General features: G+C 40.9%; 2 protein-coding genes across 3 annotated transcripts; one reads left to right on the plus strand and one right to left on the minus strand.

Moving 5' to 3' along the window:
* The first annotated feature begins 4901 nt into the window (after nucleotides 1–4901).
* Nucleotides 4902–8325, plus strand: LPA1 (tetratricopeptide repeat (TPR)-containing protein). 2 transcript variants are annotated; one of them, XM_089623245.1, is made up of 9 exons: nucleotides 4902–5227; nucleotides 5386–5489; nucleotides 5632–5767; nucleotides 6355–6586; nucleotides 6664–6821; nucleotides 6913–7107; nucleotides 7632–7732; nucleotides 7814–7910; nucleotides 8005–8325. In XM_089623245.1, exons 1-9 carry the CDS (start codon nucleotides 4985–4987, stop codon nucleotides 8077–8079), a joined length of 1341 nt encoding a protein of 446 aa, XP_089479371.1. In that variant the 5' UTR covers nucleotides 4902–4984; the 3' UTR covers nucleotides 8080–8325. The 2 variants fall into 2 exon arrangements, with proteins under 2 accessions (XP_089479371.1, XP_089479372.1); XM_089623246.1 differs by having other exon boundaries at nucleotides 5071–5227; nucleotides 5628–5767; nucleotides 8005–8318.
* Nucleotides 8326–17361: 9036 nt separating this feature from the next.
* On the minus strand, nucleotides 17362–19022 carry LOC149388932 (heat shock factor-binding protein-like). The gene is made up of 5 exons (XM_089623247.1): nucleotides 18874–19022; nucleotides 18210–18263; nucleotides 17848–17871; nucleotides 17712–17754; nucleotides 17362–17631 (listed from the first exon to the last, which is right to left on the minus strand). Exons 1-5 carry the CDS (start codon nucleotides 18874–18876, stop codon nucleotides 17483–17485), a joined length of 273 nt encoding a protein of 90 aa, XP_089479373.1. The 5' UTR covers nucleotides 18877–19022; the 3' UTR covers nucleotides 17362–17482.
* Between the last annotated feature and the right edge of the window lie 16 nt (nucleotides 19023–19038).

Consider the following 19038-nt stretch of genomic DNA (forward strand, 5'->3'; position numbering starts at 1 on the left):
TAAAATAGTTAAAAAAAAATTGAAGTTTGTAAGGCTCTTAGTTTCTCTCATCATTATATACACAATGAAATAATATACATACCTTGAACGGGTATAATCAAATCAAGCTACAGAACCACCGAACGATTATTTTATTTCTTTTTTCTGAAAATGGGAAAGCAAACACATGTGTGGGGGCGGATTGCAGTATAGGCTGTTATGAGTTAAGTTACGATGTTATTGCAACAAAGGTCATATAGAACCGGCAACCTCTTCGGGAATGAAAAAAAATCGATCTATTTTAGTTTGGTATTTTGACTCAACCGTTACACCTACTTGTTCGACATTATATTTAAATTCTGCCCTTAAACAATAACACCTACTTTAACAATTCCGTTAAAGAACTGGATCGACGAGATCATACATTTAAAAGGACAAGATAAAAGTAGGTTGATATAGATAGAGTAGCAGCAAATAGCATCTATATAACCTATCTTGCTTCGTGGATCATTATAATAACAGTAAAATCTCGTGCTAAAGAGAGTACAAAAGAAGAATATGGCGCGAGGAAAAAACACTACACGGTGGACAGTTAGCTAGAGAAGCAGGTGTTGTAGCAAAAATGATTGCAAAATAAGGGAAATCGACCACAATAAAATTACCCGTTGACATCCGTCACAGAGTAAATCACTGCCTCTCAGGCCCCCGACTGATTCTACCAAAGAGATCAACGATAGACAATAACTTCCCCTGAACACAGCCATAGAAATTGATGGATGGAGTTCTATGGCTATATTTCTATTCACTATCTGTATTAACTCATTAGATTCACTTGTTAACTATAGAATATAACTTGATGACACATACGGGTTATGTTCTACGAGCTCTTTATAGCATTGCAATCTTGAACGATATGAACTGTGAAAAACTATCATAGTCCGGTGTGTTGGGGACAACCCCCGTTTCACCTAAACTGCCTAACCTCCAAGCAGAAACTCTATAGTAGCCCGCATCGCCGAATTGTTAGTCTATAAGCCCGAATAACGCTATTCGCTAACTAAAATCGAGCGTTCGATATCTTGATATCTTGTACCTACGGGTACGAGTATCTACGATACCTTATGATTGTTTTTTCCCTTTTCTAGAACTGCATGGATATTTTTTCATTTCTGCACATGGCTAACCTCTTATCAATTATCCATGTATTTCCTTCAAAAATGTCAAAAATAAAATCCAAAGTTATATCCATTGATATAATGATATTATGCCCTTGATTTTCAGGCTAACAAAGACTTACTTTCAAGAAGTATGTGAGCTATAAACAAAGTTTCTATGATAGATATGTTGATATCATGTTCCGATGATAATATTTTTAGGCTACGCTTCGATTCGATTGGTGCCTCTCATAATAATCCTCGGATAATGATCTTCGATACCTCAAGTGGATGGAACTGAAAGATTTGGTTTCGCCTTCGTATCCTGAGGTGGTTTTAGAGAAGGAGTCACAATTCTTCTTTTTTTCAGTCCTCTCAAGATTAAGTAGATAGATAAAGTCGAAATATAAGTTGTATATGGTCTCTTGCTTGAGAATCATACACGGGTATTCAAGGGAATTGTATGAGCGGTATGATGATAACTAGTACCCATGAGCCGTGTCATGGTTTTTTTCCCGCCCTCCCTTCACCACCCCCATGGGATGGTCTACAGGGTTTTGTCAATTTTTTTTAATTGAAATGTTGACTCCAAATTGACCAGTGGACTATCCATTATCACGCCGTGTTAGACTGTGGTAAACAAGCATGTCGTAGATTCGATAGAGCCTCTCTGAGGAGGCAGTCATCTATATGGAGAGTTGGAAGTTTTTACTTGGCGTGATGCTAGGATGAATGTATTGGTTGTCATTTTTGAGTTTGTATGATTTTTTTTATTACGAGATGGGAACACGCTTTTGCAAATCTCGAGTTGGTTTGATTATGCGCTTATGTCTCGATGATTCTAAGGTGACACTTTGTTTAGCTGGTCTAATCGATTTAATTTTTGTTATTTTTTATTTTTTTTTTTATTTTTTCGACGGTAGCCTTTTATGCTGAGTGGAATTCATGATTAAAAAACAAAGTCATGGTCGGGTGCATTATGTGTTGGGCTAACGATTCGTAGAGAAAAAAAAACAAAGTCATGGTCGGGTGCATTATGTGTTGGGCTAACGATTCGTAGAGAAAAAAAAAACAAATAATTAACTGTTTAGCCATCTAAAACTCTAGCAATTTGGTTTTAGCCAACCTTTCGTTAATTTTCCGTAAATAGCCATCTTGCTTACGTGACAACTTATTAATTGAATTAGTTTTACCTTTTTGTCCTTACGCTATTTTAATTAGGCATTTTTTTTAAATCGAATTAAATATTGAAACCGAATAGGGAAGTTTTCAAATTTGAAATTTGAATTTTGAGCAGATTTTGAAAGTTCTCAGCCATTAATTGTTATGTATTTGGAAATTTTCAACGTTGACTTTAGGTAATTAGTTTCTATTTTCGTTGCAATTTATTAGGTAATTAATTTCGAATTAATTCTTCATTCATTGATATTATTTTGTCTTCCATATATTCATAATTTCCAGAATTTTCGTGCTAAAAATATTTCCAGAATTTTTCAGTTTATTTACACGAGTATACTGTAAATAGGCTTTGTATTTACAGTGAATATACTGTAAATAAGCTTCGTATTTACACGAATATACTGTAAATATGATTTCTATTTACACGAACATACTGTAAATATGATATCTATTTACACGAACATACTGTATTAAAAAAAAACCATAAGCTTCTCTCAGCAAGAAACCATAAACAAATCACGACATAAAAAATAAAAATTAAAAAACATAAAAAAAACGCTGAAATTCCTGAAATTCTCCGGTGTCTCTTCGTCGGCGGTGCGCTCGGCGGCTCGCGGCGGTCGCGCGCGGCGGCGCTCGGTCTCAGCGGGATGGCGCGCGCGAGGAAGAGAAGCTTGGGCTCGGGCTAGTGCTGGTGGCCGCGCGCAGAAGTGAAGAAGGAGAAGAAGACGGCGGCGCTCGATCTCAGCGGGATGGCGCGCACGAGGAAGAGAAGCTCGGGCTCAGGCTGGTGCTGGTGGCCGCGCGTAGAAGAGAAGAAGGAGAAGAAGACGGCGGCGCTCGGTCTCAGCGGGATGGCGCGCGCGAGGAAGAGAAGCTCGGGCTCGGGCTGGTGTTGGTGGCCGCGCGCAGAAGAGAAGAAGGAGAAGAAGACGATGTTTGACATTTCTGTTTGTGTGAGAGAGAAGATTGTGTGAATAACCGCTGCAGTTAATGGTATTAATTACGGATCTTTTATGATGTTCATCAATAATCGCTGCAGTTATTATCATAATATATTGATTTATATGAATTTATTTCAGTAATGTAGTGGGCAGGAACAGGTTAGGGGTTTTTGGTATTTTTACAACGTGTAAATAAATTGGGCTGGCTATTAACCCGAAATTAACAGAATGTTGACCAAATCCAAATCTGTCTAAATAAGGGAGGCTATTTAGCTATATTACCAAAAAAAAAAAATGTCTAGCGGATGAAATGGCATGGTGCTTTGTTGCTAATTGCTGCAATAACAATTCATTGATTAATTAATCTTTCCAGTTATATTTTGTCATTAGATCTAAAAATACACATAGTAATATAATTTAGAATAAATTTCACTTTTTCCCCTTGAACTATGACCTCGGTAACAATTTGCCCCTGCTATTCTGATTTGTGTCAACTGTTTACCTTGCACTTATGTTTTGTATCAGAAGTAATCCTTCCGTTAATTTTTGCACTGGTCTGTTAGTTTTTTGATGACGTGGACAATATATTGGCAATGTATTTCAATTGTTTGGTTTGGTATTTTAAATAAAAAAAAACGTGGAAAAGAATCAAAGTGGATTTGACGAAAAGACCCTTGTTATGTTTTCAAATTTTCAAAATATTGCCACTCTCTTCTTCTTCGTTTATAACAGACCAAAACACCTTTGAATAAAAAAACACAGACCAATACACCTCCACCAAAAAAATAAAAATAAAAACACTTCCAACATGGGCCCTCTCCGCCGGTGCGCCCGATCATTCCTCACTGCCGCCGAGGCGACGGAGAGTTCTGTTTGACATCGCGACGGAGGGTTGTTCATTGTATCCTGGAATGGTCATTGTATCCATAGTGTGGTGGAATGAAATTGAAGTAATGAGCATTATCTGTAATGCACGTAGAATGAGCATTCTTTACAGCCTGCTCAGTTTGCAAAAAAAAAAAAAAAAAAATAACCATCATTACATGCGCAGATCAAACACGACGCTGTGATAATGCACTTACATCGCCGACAGTAGCTCCTTTGGCGTTGTTGAGGAAGGACACACACGAGATTATCGACGGGATGAGAGACAATGGCACACAACACGCCCGCAATGACGTGGACAGTAATCCTTTCAGTTGTTTTTATTTATTAATTTTTTATAATGGAAGTAAACTGTACACGTCATCAAAAAACTAACAAACCAGTGCAAAAATTAACGGAAGGATTACTTCTGATAAAAAACATAAGTTCAAGGTAAACAGTTGAAACAAATCAGAATAGCAGGAGCAAATTGTTACCGAGGTCATAGTTCAGGGGGGAAAAGTGAAATTTATTCTATAATTTATGGTACTTTTGACTCATTTTCCTAATTTAAAGCATTATCAGACATAAATTACGAAATATAACGAATTCTAAATTGGACATGAGTATGCCGTAAAGACACGTGTGTGAAAGTGCAAATCCCCCAAAAACTAATGAAACCACCAAAGGTGTTGAGACACGATCTGAGACGTCCATTTGTATTGCATGGTCAATATTCGACCGAACTAACGGTCAAGATGCAGTGAAAGCGATGAAGTGTAATACGTGGCTCAGCTGAGCTGCGAGAGAGTGATGGGATAGAGATCGTTAACGTCGTCGATACCAATCCTCCTTCGTCCTCCCATGGCTCTCACCGCTTCGCCTCTGAGCCACCAATGCCTACGCTTCTCAAACCCCAGAACGCTCATTCCATGCCTTCCCAATATAAACATACCCACAACAACGCACTTCAAATCCCCGAAGAGCAAGCCTCACGGTCTCTTCTTAATCTCATGCTCTTCTTCTTCTTCTGAGTCGCCTGAAGCAACCACCGAGACTGCCGAGTCTTGCGTCAATTCGGGTCTCCAGCTCTTCTCTAAAGGAAGGGTAAATTACTTTTCTTTCTAATTCTTTTTGTATATTTTTAGTTTAATTGGAGAAGTTGGGTACTTTTCTTGCTCTACTTGAGAGCTTTCTTTCGGTGGATACTTATTGATGACATGTTATAAAATGGTACATTACGTGATGTTGGGATTTCATTTCAGGTTAAAGATGCGTTAGTGAAGTTTGAAACGGCGTTGAAATTGGATCCGAATCCAATGGAGGCTCAAGCTGCTCTCTATAACAAAGCCTGTTGTCATGCCTACAGGTTTCTATCTAAACATTGGTCCTAAAAAGAATGAGTTAAAAGATTATATAGTTTTATTTGGTTGATTATTGAGTCGGCTTCGAGAGCATTTGTAGCTAAGTTGATGGATATTTGTTTTCTCGTTTTTCCCGATTTGAGGAAGAGGGGAAGGAAATAAAGCCGCGGAATGTCTCCGAAGTGCATTGAGAGAGTACGATCTCAAATTCGGCACCATTTTGAATGATCCCGACTTGGCCTCCTTTAGGGCCTTACCCGAGTTCAAGGAATTGCAAGAAGAGGTTTTTTCTCAGCTTAATACTCATTCTTATCAATCTTCTCTTTTAGATGTTATGTATTTAGTCTTGGAACTTTCGAAGATACCATTTTCTTTGTGCTCCAATGAAGAATTTTTATTTGGTATGCTATAAAATTTGAAAGTTTGCTATAGTGCTGTTTTTTGTTTCAAATTTGAAAGCTAATCTAAGATATGAGAGTTTTAGAACAATATATATATATATATATATATATATATATATATATATATATATATATATATATATAGTATAACTGTTAGAAGCATATTGGAGATGTCGTAGCTCCTATACCTATAGGATCTTTTATTGTTACTTGTAAAATAAGTGTTCAAGAAGCTCGAGCTCGGGCTCGGTCAGAAGTAGTTAAGAATTTGGAGGATCTGCTCTGATCCGTTCCCCAATTTTTAGAAATTCACTTCATTGTATTGAGTGATTTGTTATTTATTATTCCGGATTTCATATAATCAGTAGTGTGTGTAAATAGGTGTAATTGATTTGTGAATAAACGAGTAGAATATTTCTGTCTCTCTCTCTCTCTCTCTCAATTCATTTTCACGATACTTGTGATTCAGGCTAGACTAGGCGGGGAAGATATAGGCTATGGTTTCCGGAGAGATCTTAAACTCATCAGTGAAGTTCAAGCCCCGTTCCGTGGAGTTAGGAGATTCTTTTCCGTGGCTTTCTCAGCTGCCGCGGGAATTTCACTCTTCATCACTTTCCCGAGGCTAATCCTCGCGATCCAAGGCGGCGAAGGCGCTCCCGATCTGTTGGAAACCGCCGGAAATGTTGCCGTTAATGTCGGAGGTAAGTGCTAACCAAGTTTTTTACTTCTTTTTTTTATTCGATACGACTAAGGTTTTTTCCGATCAGCGGTCTTTCAGGTATCGTTGTTTTTGTGGCATTGTTCATATGGGACAACAAGAAAGAGGAGGAACAACTTGCGGAAATAACCCGAAACGAAACACTGTCGAGATTGCCGTTGCGCCTTTCAACGAATCGGGTGGTTGAGCTTGTTCAGCTCCGTGACACAGCTCGGCCTGTTAGTACAATTCACCTTTTTTCACTCTTTGTTTCCTTCTTATTTATTTATTGCAAGTAAATATTCGAAATTCAATCAAATTGTGGTTTAGGTTATTTTAGCCGGGAGCAAGGAGAGTGTTACATTGGCGATGAGGAAAGCGGATCGTTTCCGAACTGAACTCTTGAGGCGTGGAGCTCTTTTAGTTCCTTTGATTTGGGGCGAAGGAGATAAGGAACCGCAAAAATTAGAGAAGAAAGGCTTCGGTGGGACTCAAAAGGCATCCACGTCTCTTCCGTCCATTGGGGTAAGTAGATTATTTCAGGTTATTTAGTGCATATTGTCTCTAAACTATCGTTCGAGTGAGTCGCATTTCGGTCCCCTAAAACATTTCTTAAGCAAAAACGTCCTCAAACTAATTATGTTCTCCCATTATAGTCATTTTATAATGTCAAGAAAATGAACTTTGAAATTCAACACCTAAACAGCTTAAAATATATTTAGAAAGTTAAAACCTGTGTATAACTTGAAGAAGTATTGCTCTAGACATCACTGTTGGATTATAGTTCAACTAGTTTCTTTCATAAAATTGAAAAGTTACTTGAGTTAAAAAAAATATGTTTTCATTTTCTTAGGTGATAGATCTCATTTCGTATGAAAATGACTAAATGCTACAGAATCAATGGTTAAAGGACCACTTTTGATCAAAATAACTAGTTTTCAGGTTAAGATGCCACTCGCATTTTTGCGCTAAAAAGCCATTATTTAATGGGAGTTGTATTAATTTGAGTGATGCAATTCAAGAGGTATATAAGGGTCTTTCTTGTGCAGGAAGAATTCGAGAAACGAGCGCAGTCTGTGACTGCAATGTCGAAGTTGAAAGCCGAAATTCGATTCAAGGCAGAGGTCGTATCGCCGGCAGAATGGGAACAGTGAGATTTCTGAACTAGATCGAAGCTCTTCGGTGATCAAAAGATTTGATCTAAAAACATTTTATTTTTCACAATGATTAGGTGGATAAAGGAACAGCAGAAATCTGAAGGAGTCACTCCCGGTGAGGACGTCTACATTATACTGAGGCTCGATGGCCGTATTCGAAGATCTGGAAAAGTAAGTCTCATGAACAAAATAAAATGTGATTAGTATTATACAAATTCTTCTCTCGATAATGAAAGACGTGTTTTTTTTTTTCCTTCTCCTTCAGGGAATGCCAGACTGGAAGCAGATTGTGGAGGAGCTGCCTGACACCGAAGCGTTTCTGAGCAAACTAGAAAAGTAAGACATAATTATGAACGATCGCGTTTGCTCGTCACTCTTGTAATCGATTGGTTTTTAATCCAATTTTTTTTTTCCTTCTTCCTTCTCTAACTTGGAATCTAGTGCTGTATAGTGGATTTTGCCATGCAAATTTGTTGATACAGAATATTAAAATATAAAATTAATTTCATAAGTGAACAGTTGTTTATTTAAACCCCTTGGCATGATCTTTATGCTTTGGTATGTATTCCTGTCATAAACCAACTGAAAATACTAACCTCTTAGGGCGAATTATTCTTTCCAATTACTATGGTTTGAGATAATTTATTTTTCGCGGTTCTGTGTTAAAATAAAATTCAATGCCAAGTTAATCTTCTCGCTGTAAAAATATTGACTGCGCAAGAACAATGATTTTGCCATTATGATCTATGGCACCTAATCGTGAGTATCGAAGTCGGAATCCGTCTAGGCGGGTCCAAGATCGATCATTCTGGTATCGTTAATAATATTAAAACTATTCTACAATAAGAAAATAAGCCAAACCTTTATGGATTTTTATTTTTTAATCTACGGCTGAGAATCGTAGAATTACAACACGGATGTTGTAAAATAACCATGCAACATTGAAGAAGCTGCCATAAATTTATACTTTGCGGTCCTGTGTTAAAATAAGATTACAACATGGATGTACTATTAAGTTTTAGTTTAGTTATAAATTTATAATAGTTTTTGTAATTTATAGTTATAATATATTACTAAATTTAAAATATCTACTTTTATTTTATAATTTAATGGTATTTTATAATATCTACACGGATGTGATCTTATTATATCTCATGGCGAGTTGGGGCTGTAATTCTAAAAAGACTAGGAACTTTGGGGTTAGCTTACGACTAAGTTTTCCGTTTTTTGCCATCATTTAATTCTTCTTATGACGATTCGTCTACAAATGAGTATATTCTTATTCTAATTACGTTCTTTTTAGTACGGTTTTTTTTTTCGTTGGCTATCAAATACATCTAGTCACGAATCTAGGCTTCAACAAACTATTACAATTTTTTTTTTTTTTTTTTTTTTTATTATTTACAATTGTGGGAGCAGCATCTAGGTTTCTTCAACAATGCTTCGCTATTTATGACTATTACAAAATAAAATTGTGGTTCTATGAATGTGATTATGGGTTTGATGACTCTTGTCTTCCCAAAAAATTCAAAACCCTGTCAATCGCACCAAAGAAAGTATCACCTCGCCTCAAATATTCTGTAACCTTTTCAACACACCTACCAAAAATGTGAAATATGTCACCACAAACATTAGAAAAGGAAAAAAAAAAAATTATTAGATTTATGTTCGAATTCAAACTTAAAGCATGTTGGTCCTCTTTAATATTGAGTAATTATGTGACATATCTGCAAAAACGGACTCAGGATATTATGAGATTCGTAAAATAAAGGCAGACTAGTCTTTCATCTATTTGTATGTGATGAATTAGGCATGCTTTTAGTTTTGAATTTTAAAGAACTCGATGTGCTTAAGAGTTAGAAGCACTTCAACCACTACATTGGATGACTTTAGTGCTCTCAGTCTTAGCATTCAATCTCTATTAGTCCCCATTTAGGGCAAATTTGGCAGTGATTTCGGAAAAGTTGCTTTCAGCTTGGTACTATATAATTTATTTAATAAGTTTATTTTGAAGGGAGAAAAACAGCTATATTAAACATATAATCATGGGTTTGTCATGTTATGCAAATATATCTCAGCCAAATCTTTCATGATTATTCAACTTCGGAAGGGATCCACTTTTTGGGGAATATGAGTCGAAGCAATAAAAAGAATATTTCTATAGGAACATCTTTCACAATCCCTGGAGAGATAGTTCAGTATTAAACCGAGAGATAAATAAATAAAACTTTTTGGTGGAATAGTCACGTTATGTATAATATCCTCACTCTCAATAGTTATATAGATAAGATAGAAAAAACTTGGATTTTGATTCTTTTGGTTATCAGGCGACATGAAAAGGAAATATGTGTAAATATATGCTCTAAAGTTGAAAATATCATAACAAATTTAAAATAAAAATAAAGAGGGGATTTCAATTTAATTACAATTAATTATAGGATAACTAAATTGAATTCGGGCCCGAGGAAACCTTTGCACGTCTCCTTTACTTTTTGGGAGGCCTACGCCCCATAGAAACTGTCTACCTGAGATTGTCCCTTGGCCCGCAGGTCCTGACACAAAGAACATGTTCAAAGTCACGATCAATCCATTTTTCTTTTCTTTTCTTTTCTTTTCAGACTATAACCACACCGCCAAAATTTTGAGACCGTATGAGTTGATTTTATGAGATTTCGTGAAATAGGTTTTATTATGAATATTTTACTGTTAACCTTTGCAAAAATAATTATAGGGAACTTATTTGTATCAAATTAAACAATACAAGGTTATAGATATATAACCTTGAAGAAATGGAATTTGATCAACCAACAATAAGGAGAAGAGTTAAGAGTCCGGAAGCAATTTGCCTCAAAAATAAAACAGCAATAATAAATGACACTTTACCCATGAAATTTTGACTGCCCGTGTACGTATTTTTACCCAGTCCTTCACAATTGAATCAAATTTCCATCTCTGATAAAACTACATAACGCAAATAACCCATGATATTATTAAACAACCCAATATTTGTTGTACAAGGAGTGATGGGTAGTCCGGAAAATACCCACAAAAAGAAACGTCATTTTCTTGCAACCCAAACCACTTTAAATACACACACACACACACAACACACAAGCACTAATTCAACATTCACAAGAAACAAACAAGCAAAAATGAGGAAGCTCATTTGGATGATGGTGATGATGATGATGATGTTGAAGGCGTCGGCGGAGAAAGAGTACATAAGCTACGCGGCGCTGCAACGCAACACCGTTCCGTGCTCGAGGAGAGGTGCTTCTTACTACAACTGCCACCAAGAAGCCCAGGCCAACCCCTACTCCCGTCTCTGCTCTTCCATCTCTCGCTGCCGTAGTTGATCCATCACTCTCTATCGTCTACGTATTTACTTTTTCCCTTCTTTTTTTTTTTAGTATTTGCATGTGATTTACTATGTTGTCGAAATCAAGGGTCATGTTATCGTCATCTACGAATCTAAGAACACTAAGAAAGTTAGATGCAGTTTTCTCTTCCAAAACTGTGACTAACTAGAAAGATCAGTCACCGTTGCTCTTGATAATTACTCAAGAACCCACTTAATATTCTCTCTGCTTTGAAGCGCCTTTCTTTTCTTTCCTTTTTGTGGAGGAATTCCTAGCTTATATCTCCCAACGAAATTCAAACAGGCGAGCTTGAAAATCATTCATACATCATGTCAGTCGTAATGTATGTAGGTGCAAGCCCTTCATTCTCTCAGTCCAGATGGAGAATGTCCATCGACTACACTGATCAAAGTAGTCTCAAGTACCAAGTAAATAGTAACGGTTGATCATTTCAGCAAATTTCAAACAGAAGTAACACAAATAGTTACCCCAGGCATCATAATGAGTGAGTGTGATACAGCCCGGGTCTGAGATCTCGTAACGGGAACCGTGATTAAGGTGAAATTCGTAATTAAAAAGAGCTAGTCTTTCCCAAACCTAATCTCTCCTCCTCTGAGAGAGACTAAGTTGATTTTGGTTGAAAGATGATTTTTCATTAATAAAAAGAGACCTATTTATAGGTAGGTCATCAAATTACAACCGGGCTTTTTCTCAACGGGCTTTTTTTTCTTAATAAAAAAAAACTCTTACTACTTGACAGAAAATAAAACCTCAACAGAAAATAAAATAAATGACCCCTAAAACTCATGAAAAATAAAAACGCCCTAAATACTTAAAACAATAAATAAACCAAACTGACTTAAAGAAATAAATCCTAATTGTGATTCAGATGCTTTCGTTGGTATATCTTGCCAATAAAAGCATCTGTATCATTACTCCCCTCCTGCACAACGAGCTTGTCCTCAAGCTCGTAGTCCGGATACGCCTCGGCAAACTTCTCGAACCCTTCCCATGTTGCCGATTCTGGCGCATTTGCATGCCACTGGACGAGTAACTCCCGCTGACCCCTATTTAAGCGGCTCCGGATCACTGCATGCGGCTTCAACAGCGTTCGACCCTCATGGATTGAAGGAAGCTCCGTGGCTGTCTCCGGAAGTGGACCCTTGTGCGGCTTCAATAACGACACGTGGAATACGTTGTGGATTCGACTCCCTTCTGGTAGTTGAAGGCGATACGCAACCTCGCCGATTCTCCCAAGTATCTCGAACGGCCCGTAGAACCTCGGAGACAATTTGTTCAACGCATGTCGTGCCACTGTTAGTTGGCGATACGGTTGGAGCTTGAGCCACACATAATCCCCGACTTCAAATGTGACCAACCGATGACTACCATCATAGTGGTCCTTCATGCGTTTCTGCGCCTGCGCCAAACGAGCTCGGGTCTCCTGGAGAAATTCAGTCCTCTCGGTCAAGCTGCGATCCACAGCATCTACCGTCGACGCTCTTGCCGTGTAGTCTAGAAGCCGTGGTGGTTCGCGCCCATACACCAAACGAAACGGCGTGGCCTGCAGAGCTGTATGATACGATGTATTGTAGCAGTACTCGACCCATGGAAGCCACGTGAGCCATTTCTTCGGCTTGTCTCCAGTGACGCAGCGTAAATATATCTCGAGCGTCCGGTTCACCACTTCCGTCTGGCCGTCTGTCTGTGGGTGGAACGCTGTGGAATAGGCCAGCACGGCCCCCGATAAACGGAGCAGCTCACGCCAAAAAGCACTGCGAAATACGGGGTCACGATCCATGACTATCGTCTCGAGAAGACCATGTAGGCGCACAATGTCGGAGAAGAATGCATGTGCCACCGATGCAGCCGTATACGGATGACTCAAGGGGAGGAAGTGAGCGTACTTCGAGAGTCGATCGACGACGACCAATATGACCGTCTTACCCGCCGACTTCGGGAGTGCCTCGACGAAGTCCATCGAGACATCGGCCCAAATAGATGTTGGAATTGGCAGGGGTTGTTGCAGTCCCGCGGGCTTTGTCGTCTCCCACTTGTACTGTTGGCAAACTTGGCACTGCCCGATGAAATCACGAATAGTCTTCTTCCACCCTTTCCAATAGAAATCCCGCCGAATGCGTTCCATAGTCTTCTGGGAACCCTCGTGAGCCAAATTATGGAACCCCGAGACGACACGTGCAACTAACGGTGAATCAGCCGCTAGGTAAGCCCGACCCCGAAACAAGATGATGCCGTCACCAACCGTCCAGTCGCTGCCCTCTTCGCCGCGAATGATGCTGTCCCGTTGGTCGCGTAAGACCTCCACCGCTTCGATTTCACGCCGGAGGTCATCAAAGATTCCGACGCGCGCTCGAGACATGGCAAACAAGGCTACTTCCTCTGTCGTGTCCTCTTCTTCACGGCGAGATAGAGCATCAGCTGCGCGGTTAAGGACTCCGGCTCGATATTCAACCCCAAAATCAAAACCCAAAAGCTTGCTAATCCAGTGTTGTTGAGGAGAGGTGCTGAGTCGTTGTTCCAGTAAGAACTTCAAACTGAAGTGATCGGTTCGTATAAGAAATCACCGTCCCCATAGGTAGGGTCGCCAATGGGAGACAGCTTTCGCGAGTCCGATCAACTCTCGCTCATAGGCAGCAAGCTTGTGATGCCGATCAGCTAGCTTTCGACTGAAGAATGCAATCGGGTGACCCTGTTGTTGTAGGACTGCGCCAATACCACTACCCGAGGCATCGCATTCGATGACGAATTCGGAGTCGAAGTCGGGCAAGGCAAGCACCGGTGATTCAGACAGGGCCTTCTTGAGGGCTTCGAAGGCCTCCGTCGCCTTGTCGTCCCACACGAAGCTATTGCGGCGAAGTAGGCTTGTTAGTGGCGTCGAGATGATACCATAGTTCTTTATAAACTTTCGGTAATATCCCGAGAGACCTAAAAAACCCCTCAATGCGCGCGTTGTGCGAGGTTGTGGCCATTCTTTGATTGCGGAGATCTTGCTTTGGTCGACTGCCACGCCCGAGTGCTGGATGACGTGCCCGAGGTAGGCGACTTGGAGCTGACCGAACGAACACTTGGAGCGCTTTAGATATAGGCGGTGCATCCGAAGAAGGGACAAAACGGTTCGGATATGTTGCACATGAATCGCCCACGACTGACTATAGATTAGAATATCGTCAAAGAAAACAAGGACAAACCTCCGCAGGTGTTCCTTAAACACTGTATTCATGAGACTCTGGAATGTCGAAGGGGCATTGGATAACCCGAATGGCATGACAAGAAACTCGTAATGCCCATGATGAGTCCGAAAAGCAGTTTTGTCGATGTCGCTTGGTGCCATGCGTATCTGATGGTACCTGGAAGTCAGATCGAGTTTGGTGAAGTAGGTTGCGCCATGGAGTTCGTCGAGAAGCTCATCGACCACCGGGATAGGAAACTTATCCTTCGCGGTCTTGGAATTCAACTCTCGATAGTCCACGCAGAACCGCCACGAGTTATCGGCTTTCTTGACAAGAAGAACCGGTGATGAGAACGGCGAGCGACTCTCGCGGATGATCCCGTTGGCCAGCATGTCGGTGCACTGTCGCTCGATCTCGTCTTTCTGGAGGTGCGGGTAGCGGTATGGTCGAACAGCCACTGGATCTGTGCCCGTCAAAAGTCGGATTCGGTGGTCGCACGAGCGCGGAGGTGGCAGCCCTGTTGGTGTGGCGAACACGTCTTCGAATTCCTCGAGGAGTCTTGCTAAGTCGGTCTCGGGGCTGCGGTTGGCGCCTATGGCATTGAGGTGCGCTGGCTCGCTCGGACTTTCCGCATACCAGATCACGGGAGTTCCATTTAATTTGAACTCCATCTCTCCGGCTGGGAAGTCCCACATAATGCGCCCGAGTCTGTTAAGCCACCGTATTCCAAGCACCACATCATACCCGGTCAATGGTATGACATACATATCGGCTTGGAACTCGGTACCTTGCACCTTGAGATTGAGGTCCTTGCAAACGCCGCTGCTCGCCATCGTTCCGCCGTCGGGCAGCGCGACACAGGCCCTGCGTCGAGTGAGGACAGGTAGGGACAAGCGTGAAGCTACTTCCTCACGCACAAAGTTGTGCGTGCTTCCTGAGTCCAACAGTGCCCAGACCACTTCTCCAGCTAGAAGGATTCGAACTTGGAAGGTTTCGTCTGCATTGTGCCCTCGTATGGCGTTAAGGGAGAGCCTCGGGTTGTCTTCTTCGGTTTCGTTGCTGTGAAGTCCCCGTATAGCGTTGAGAGATGGCTCATGGTGGTCCTCGTCCTCATCGCTTCGGTCATTATCGTCTTCGCTTCGCATGACGATGCAGAACAAAGTCTTGCAGTGGTGGCCAGGTGCGAATGCTTCATCGCAATTAAAACAGAGACCTTTTGCGCGGCGGTCGTTCATCTCTTGGTATGTCAATTTTTTCATGGCTGGTCGTTGACCTGCAGCTCGTGGCTCGGTTGAGCGTCCGCCTGTGAGTTCTCTTCCACGAGAGAACCCTGATTGGCTTGATGCGCGGTTTCCCGGTGCTGGAAATCCTCCAAACGTTCGATTACCCTTCTCGTCAGGGAGCTTCAGTTCGGTCGTACGAGCCAAATTCATAGCCACGTAAACCGATTCTGGCTTGTGGTACTCCACCTCTCGCCGGATGGTATCAGAGCCGAATCTCGAAATAGGGGAACCAATGGAGGAATTCATGGCAGAAATCAAGAAAATCATGGCTGAGCAAGCCACGTCTCTAGCAGCGGTCGCAGCAAACCAAAACACGACGACCGAAACCCTAAACTCCGTACAGAACGAAATCCAGACGCAGTCTCTTCGTCTGGACGAATTAAGGACCCAAGTGTCGGGATCTGCTCCGCGAAAAGTAGGAGATGGCGAACCAAAAGAGGAGTCTCGCAGGGCAGACCACGGAAAAGCTGAAGAGGAGTCACGAATCTCACCAGAAAACTCAGATCGCAACGACTATCCGGACGAGGGCGATGACTTCAATGTCGCGTTTCAATCGGGAAGTCGTGGAGCAGGATTGAACGGACGTGCGGCGGGGCAGTTCGTGACGCGTGGAGGAATAGGGTTCCGAGACAACCCACAGGTCGAACCACCAGCGGGGTTTCGAGGCAGCGCCAACCGTGACAGATTGCAAACAAGCGGCGGCGTCGGACTACGAGGTGGCGGCTATGGTCAGAACGGAGGTGTCGGCACAAACACCAGCGGGTGGAGGGACGCGCGGAATCTGGGAAAGAGGGAGATGAACCAGCCCAAACAGCCCCACTACCCTCGATTCAATGATTACGAAGCGATGTACGATAATGATGGTCGATACGATGACCCGACGTACGAATTCACTGAAGTTAAGCGCAACCACGGGTACCATGATCAACGGCAAGGCGAATCCAGGCCGGGCCGCCTCGACTTCCCGACCTACGATGGGCTTAGCGATCCCACTGAGTGGCTACAGAAGGCTGAGGATTTCTTTGAAGATCAAGGAACGGCCAATGAACGAAAAGTTCGACAAGCTAGCTTCTGTCTAACGGGCCCAGCGGCTGGATGGTTTCGCACGTTTCGCCGACTATCGTCTCGTCCAATCACATGGGCCGAGTTTGCAGAAAGGTGTGTGTACCGCTTCGGTCTGCCGTCTAGCATCAACCCATTAGGGGAGCTCACGTTCCTTCGACAAACGGGGACGGTGGACGAATATTGCATCAAGTTCGAGGCTTGCCTTGGCCGTACAACGAAGGTGACAAAAGAGTCTGCCATCTGGCACTTCTGCGCATGACTCTCTGATACCAAAATTGATACAGCCCGGGTCTGAGATCTCGTAACGGGAGCCGTGATTAAGGTGAAATTCGTAATTAAAAAGAGCTAGTCTTTCCCAAACCTAATCTCTCCTCCTTTGAGAGAGACTAAGTTGATTTTGGTTGAAAGATGATTTTTCATTAATAAAAAGAGACCTATTTATAGGTAGGTCATCAAATTACAACCGGGCTTTTTCTCAACGGGCTTTTTTTTCTTAATAAAAAAAAACTCTTACTACTTGACAGAAAATAAAACCTCAACAGAAAATAAAATAAATGACCCCTAAAACTCATGAAAAATAAAAACGCCCTAAATACTTAAAACAATAAATAAACCAAACTGACTTAAAGAAATAAATCCTAATTGTGATTCAGATGCTTTCGTTGGTATATCTTGCCAATAAAAGCATCTGTGTATCAGAGTGACAGGAAACAAACTTAAAAGATAAAACATAAACTTCAATTATACCTCAAGCAAATATTGAAGAAAGAAAAAGAATCAAGTTCTGCAGTATTAACAAAAGCACTTAGAACCTTCCTCGCATCAAACACATACGCAGACAATCTCTATGCACCGCTTTCCTCCTCTTGCTTAGGTTCAATGGCATTAGGTTTGGGTGGCGCCATCGGAGATGGAGAGCCCTCCATACCCATTTCGGTTTTCAGATCGTTGATGCTCTGTTCCAGCTCGTTTATACGCCCTCCCATATCATCAAGTGCATTGCAGGTCAAGGAAAAAGAACAGCAACTTTCATTTATTTAGAAATGCAACAACTTACTATAAGAGAAAGGATATTCTTCGTGACAATAGAGTCGGACATCGATTGGAACCTTGATTGCTGTACGAAAAATCATAGTGAGTAGTAAGACTTGCTCGAGTAGACGGAAAAAAATTCAAAAAATCTTAACAGAAACTACAGAATTTGACTCACCATCTGCTGAAGAAGATCTTGCACCTACAAAGACAAAAAAAAAGGTAACACACTTACATCACTGCACAACAATTTAACAATACAATTAATTCAGCCTTGTCCCTACTATACAAATATCTTTTTATCCACACGTGATTTTGCACACACTAGTGGCACCCGAGCCGTAAAAAATTCTTTAATTCCCGTCCATATAATATTAGCATGTGCAAAACACATAACCGATTAACTACCATCTTTCATATTGAATACTGAAATCAATGAAAGAACAAGCATAAATAATTTTGTATCGTATATTGCGAAGCAGGGAGCTTCAGTTATAAATGTAGAACAACAATGCTCATATGTGATTGTAAAGTACTCACAAAAGCAGACATGTCTGCGGTGCTTTGCTTTGGATCTTCGCCATTGTGTCCGTCCTGGCAAAATTGACAATGGAAAATAAATATACAACCAAAATATTATTTAATAATTTTATTACAACCAACAACGTGGTTAAACGAGCAGAGCATGTAACAGTGACAAAGTACAACTTTCCAATTGTAATTCCATCTTTTAACTATATGGTCTCTCCTCAACTGATAATTTCTGTTAACCTCATTGAATACACTTTTACAAACATACAGATTGAGAATTTAAAAAGAAAAGAACCAAAAAACCACAACTTCGAGAAAAATATTAGGAAACAAAACAAGAAAGAAGGCACACCCGTTGTAAATAATTCCAGAAAATAAATCTCAGAAATTCATTGTTGCATTACATTTCTACGAGCTTATGATTTCAATACTTGGAAAAACCCTAGAAGGCTGAAATAGCTAGAGACCTAGAAACCGCATTTCGTTTATTATTTGAACGTCTCAAAAGCGTAGCGGCTTAATATCAAGCATAAAATCGGATTTCCCGTCTCGATAGGATAACAACCACAACAAAATCATGCACGGGAAAGACTTCGAATCAGATAGAAAGTAAATGAAAGCTATAGATACATCGATGCATTATACATACATATATATAGAGCGATTAACTCACCATTGGCAAAAGTTTAAATCTCAAGAAGATCTGATCTCAGACAGTGTCTCTCTCGCCCTCTCAGTATCGCGCGGAAAGCAAATGGCATCAAATGGAAAAGAACGGAAAGAAAAAGAGCGTTCTTCAAAACCCAATAGATTTTCCTGTTTTATTTTGAGAAATTTC

The sequence above is a fragment of the Urtica dioica genome, chromosome 8, assembly GCF_054948205.1.
Source record: "Urtica dioica subsp. dioica isolate 48M chromosome 8, U.dioica_male_clone48M_v1_H2, whole genome shotgun sequence".
Lineage (NCBI taxonomy): Eukaryota > Viridiplantae > Streptophyta > Magnoliopsida > Rosales > Urticaceae > Urtica > Urtica dioica.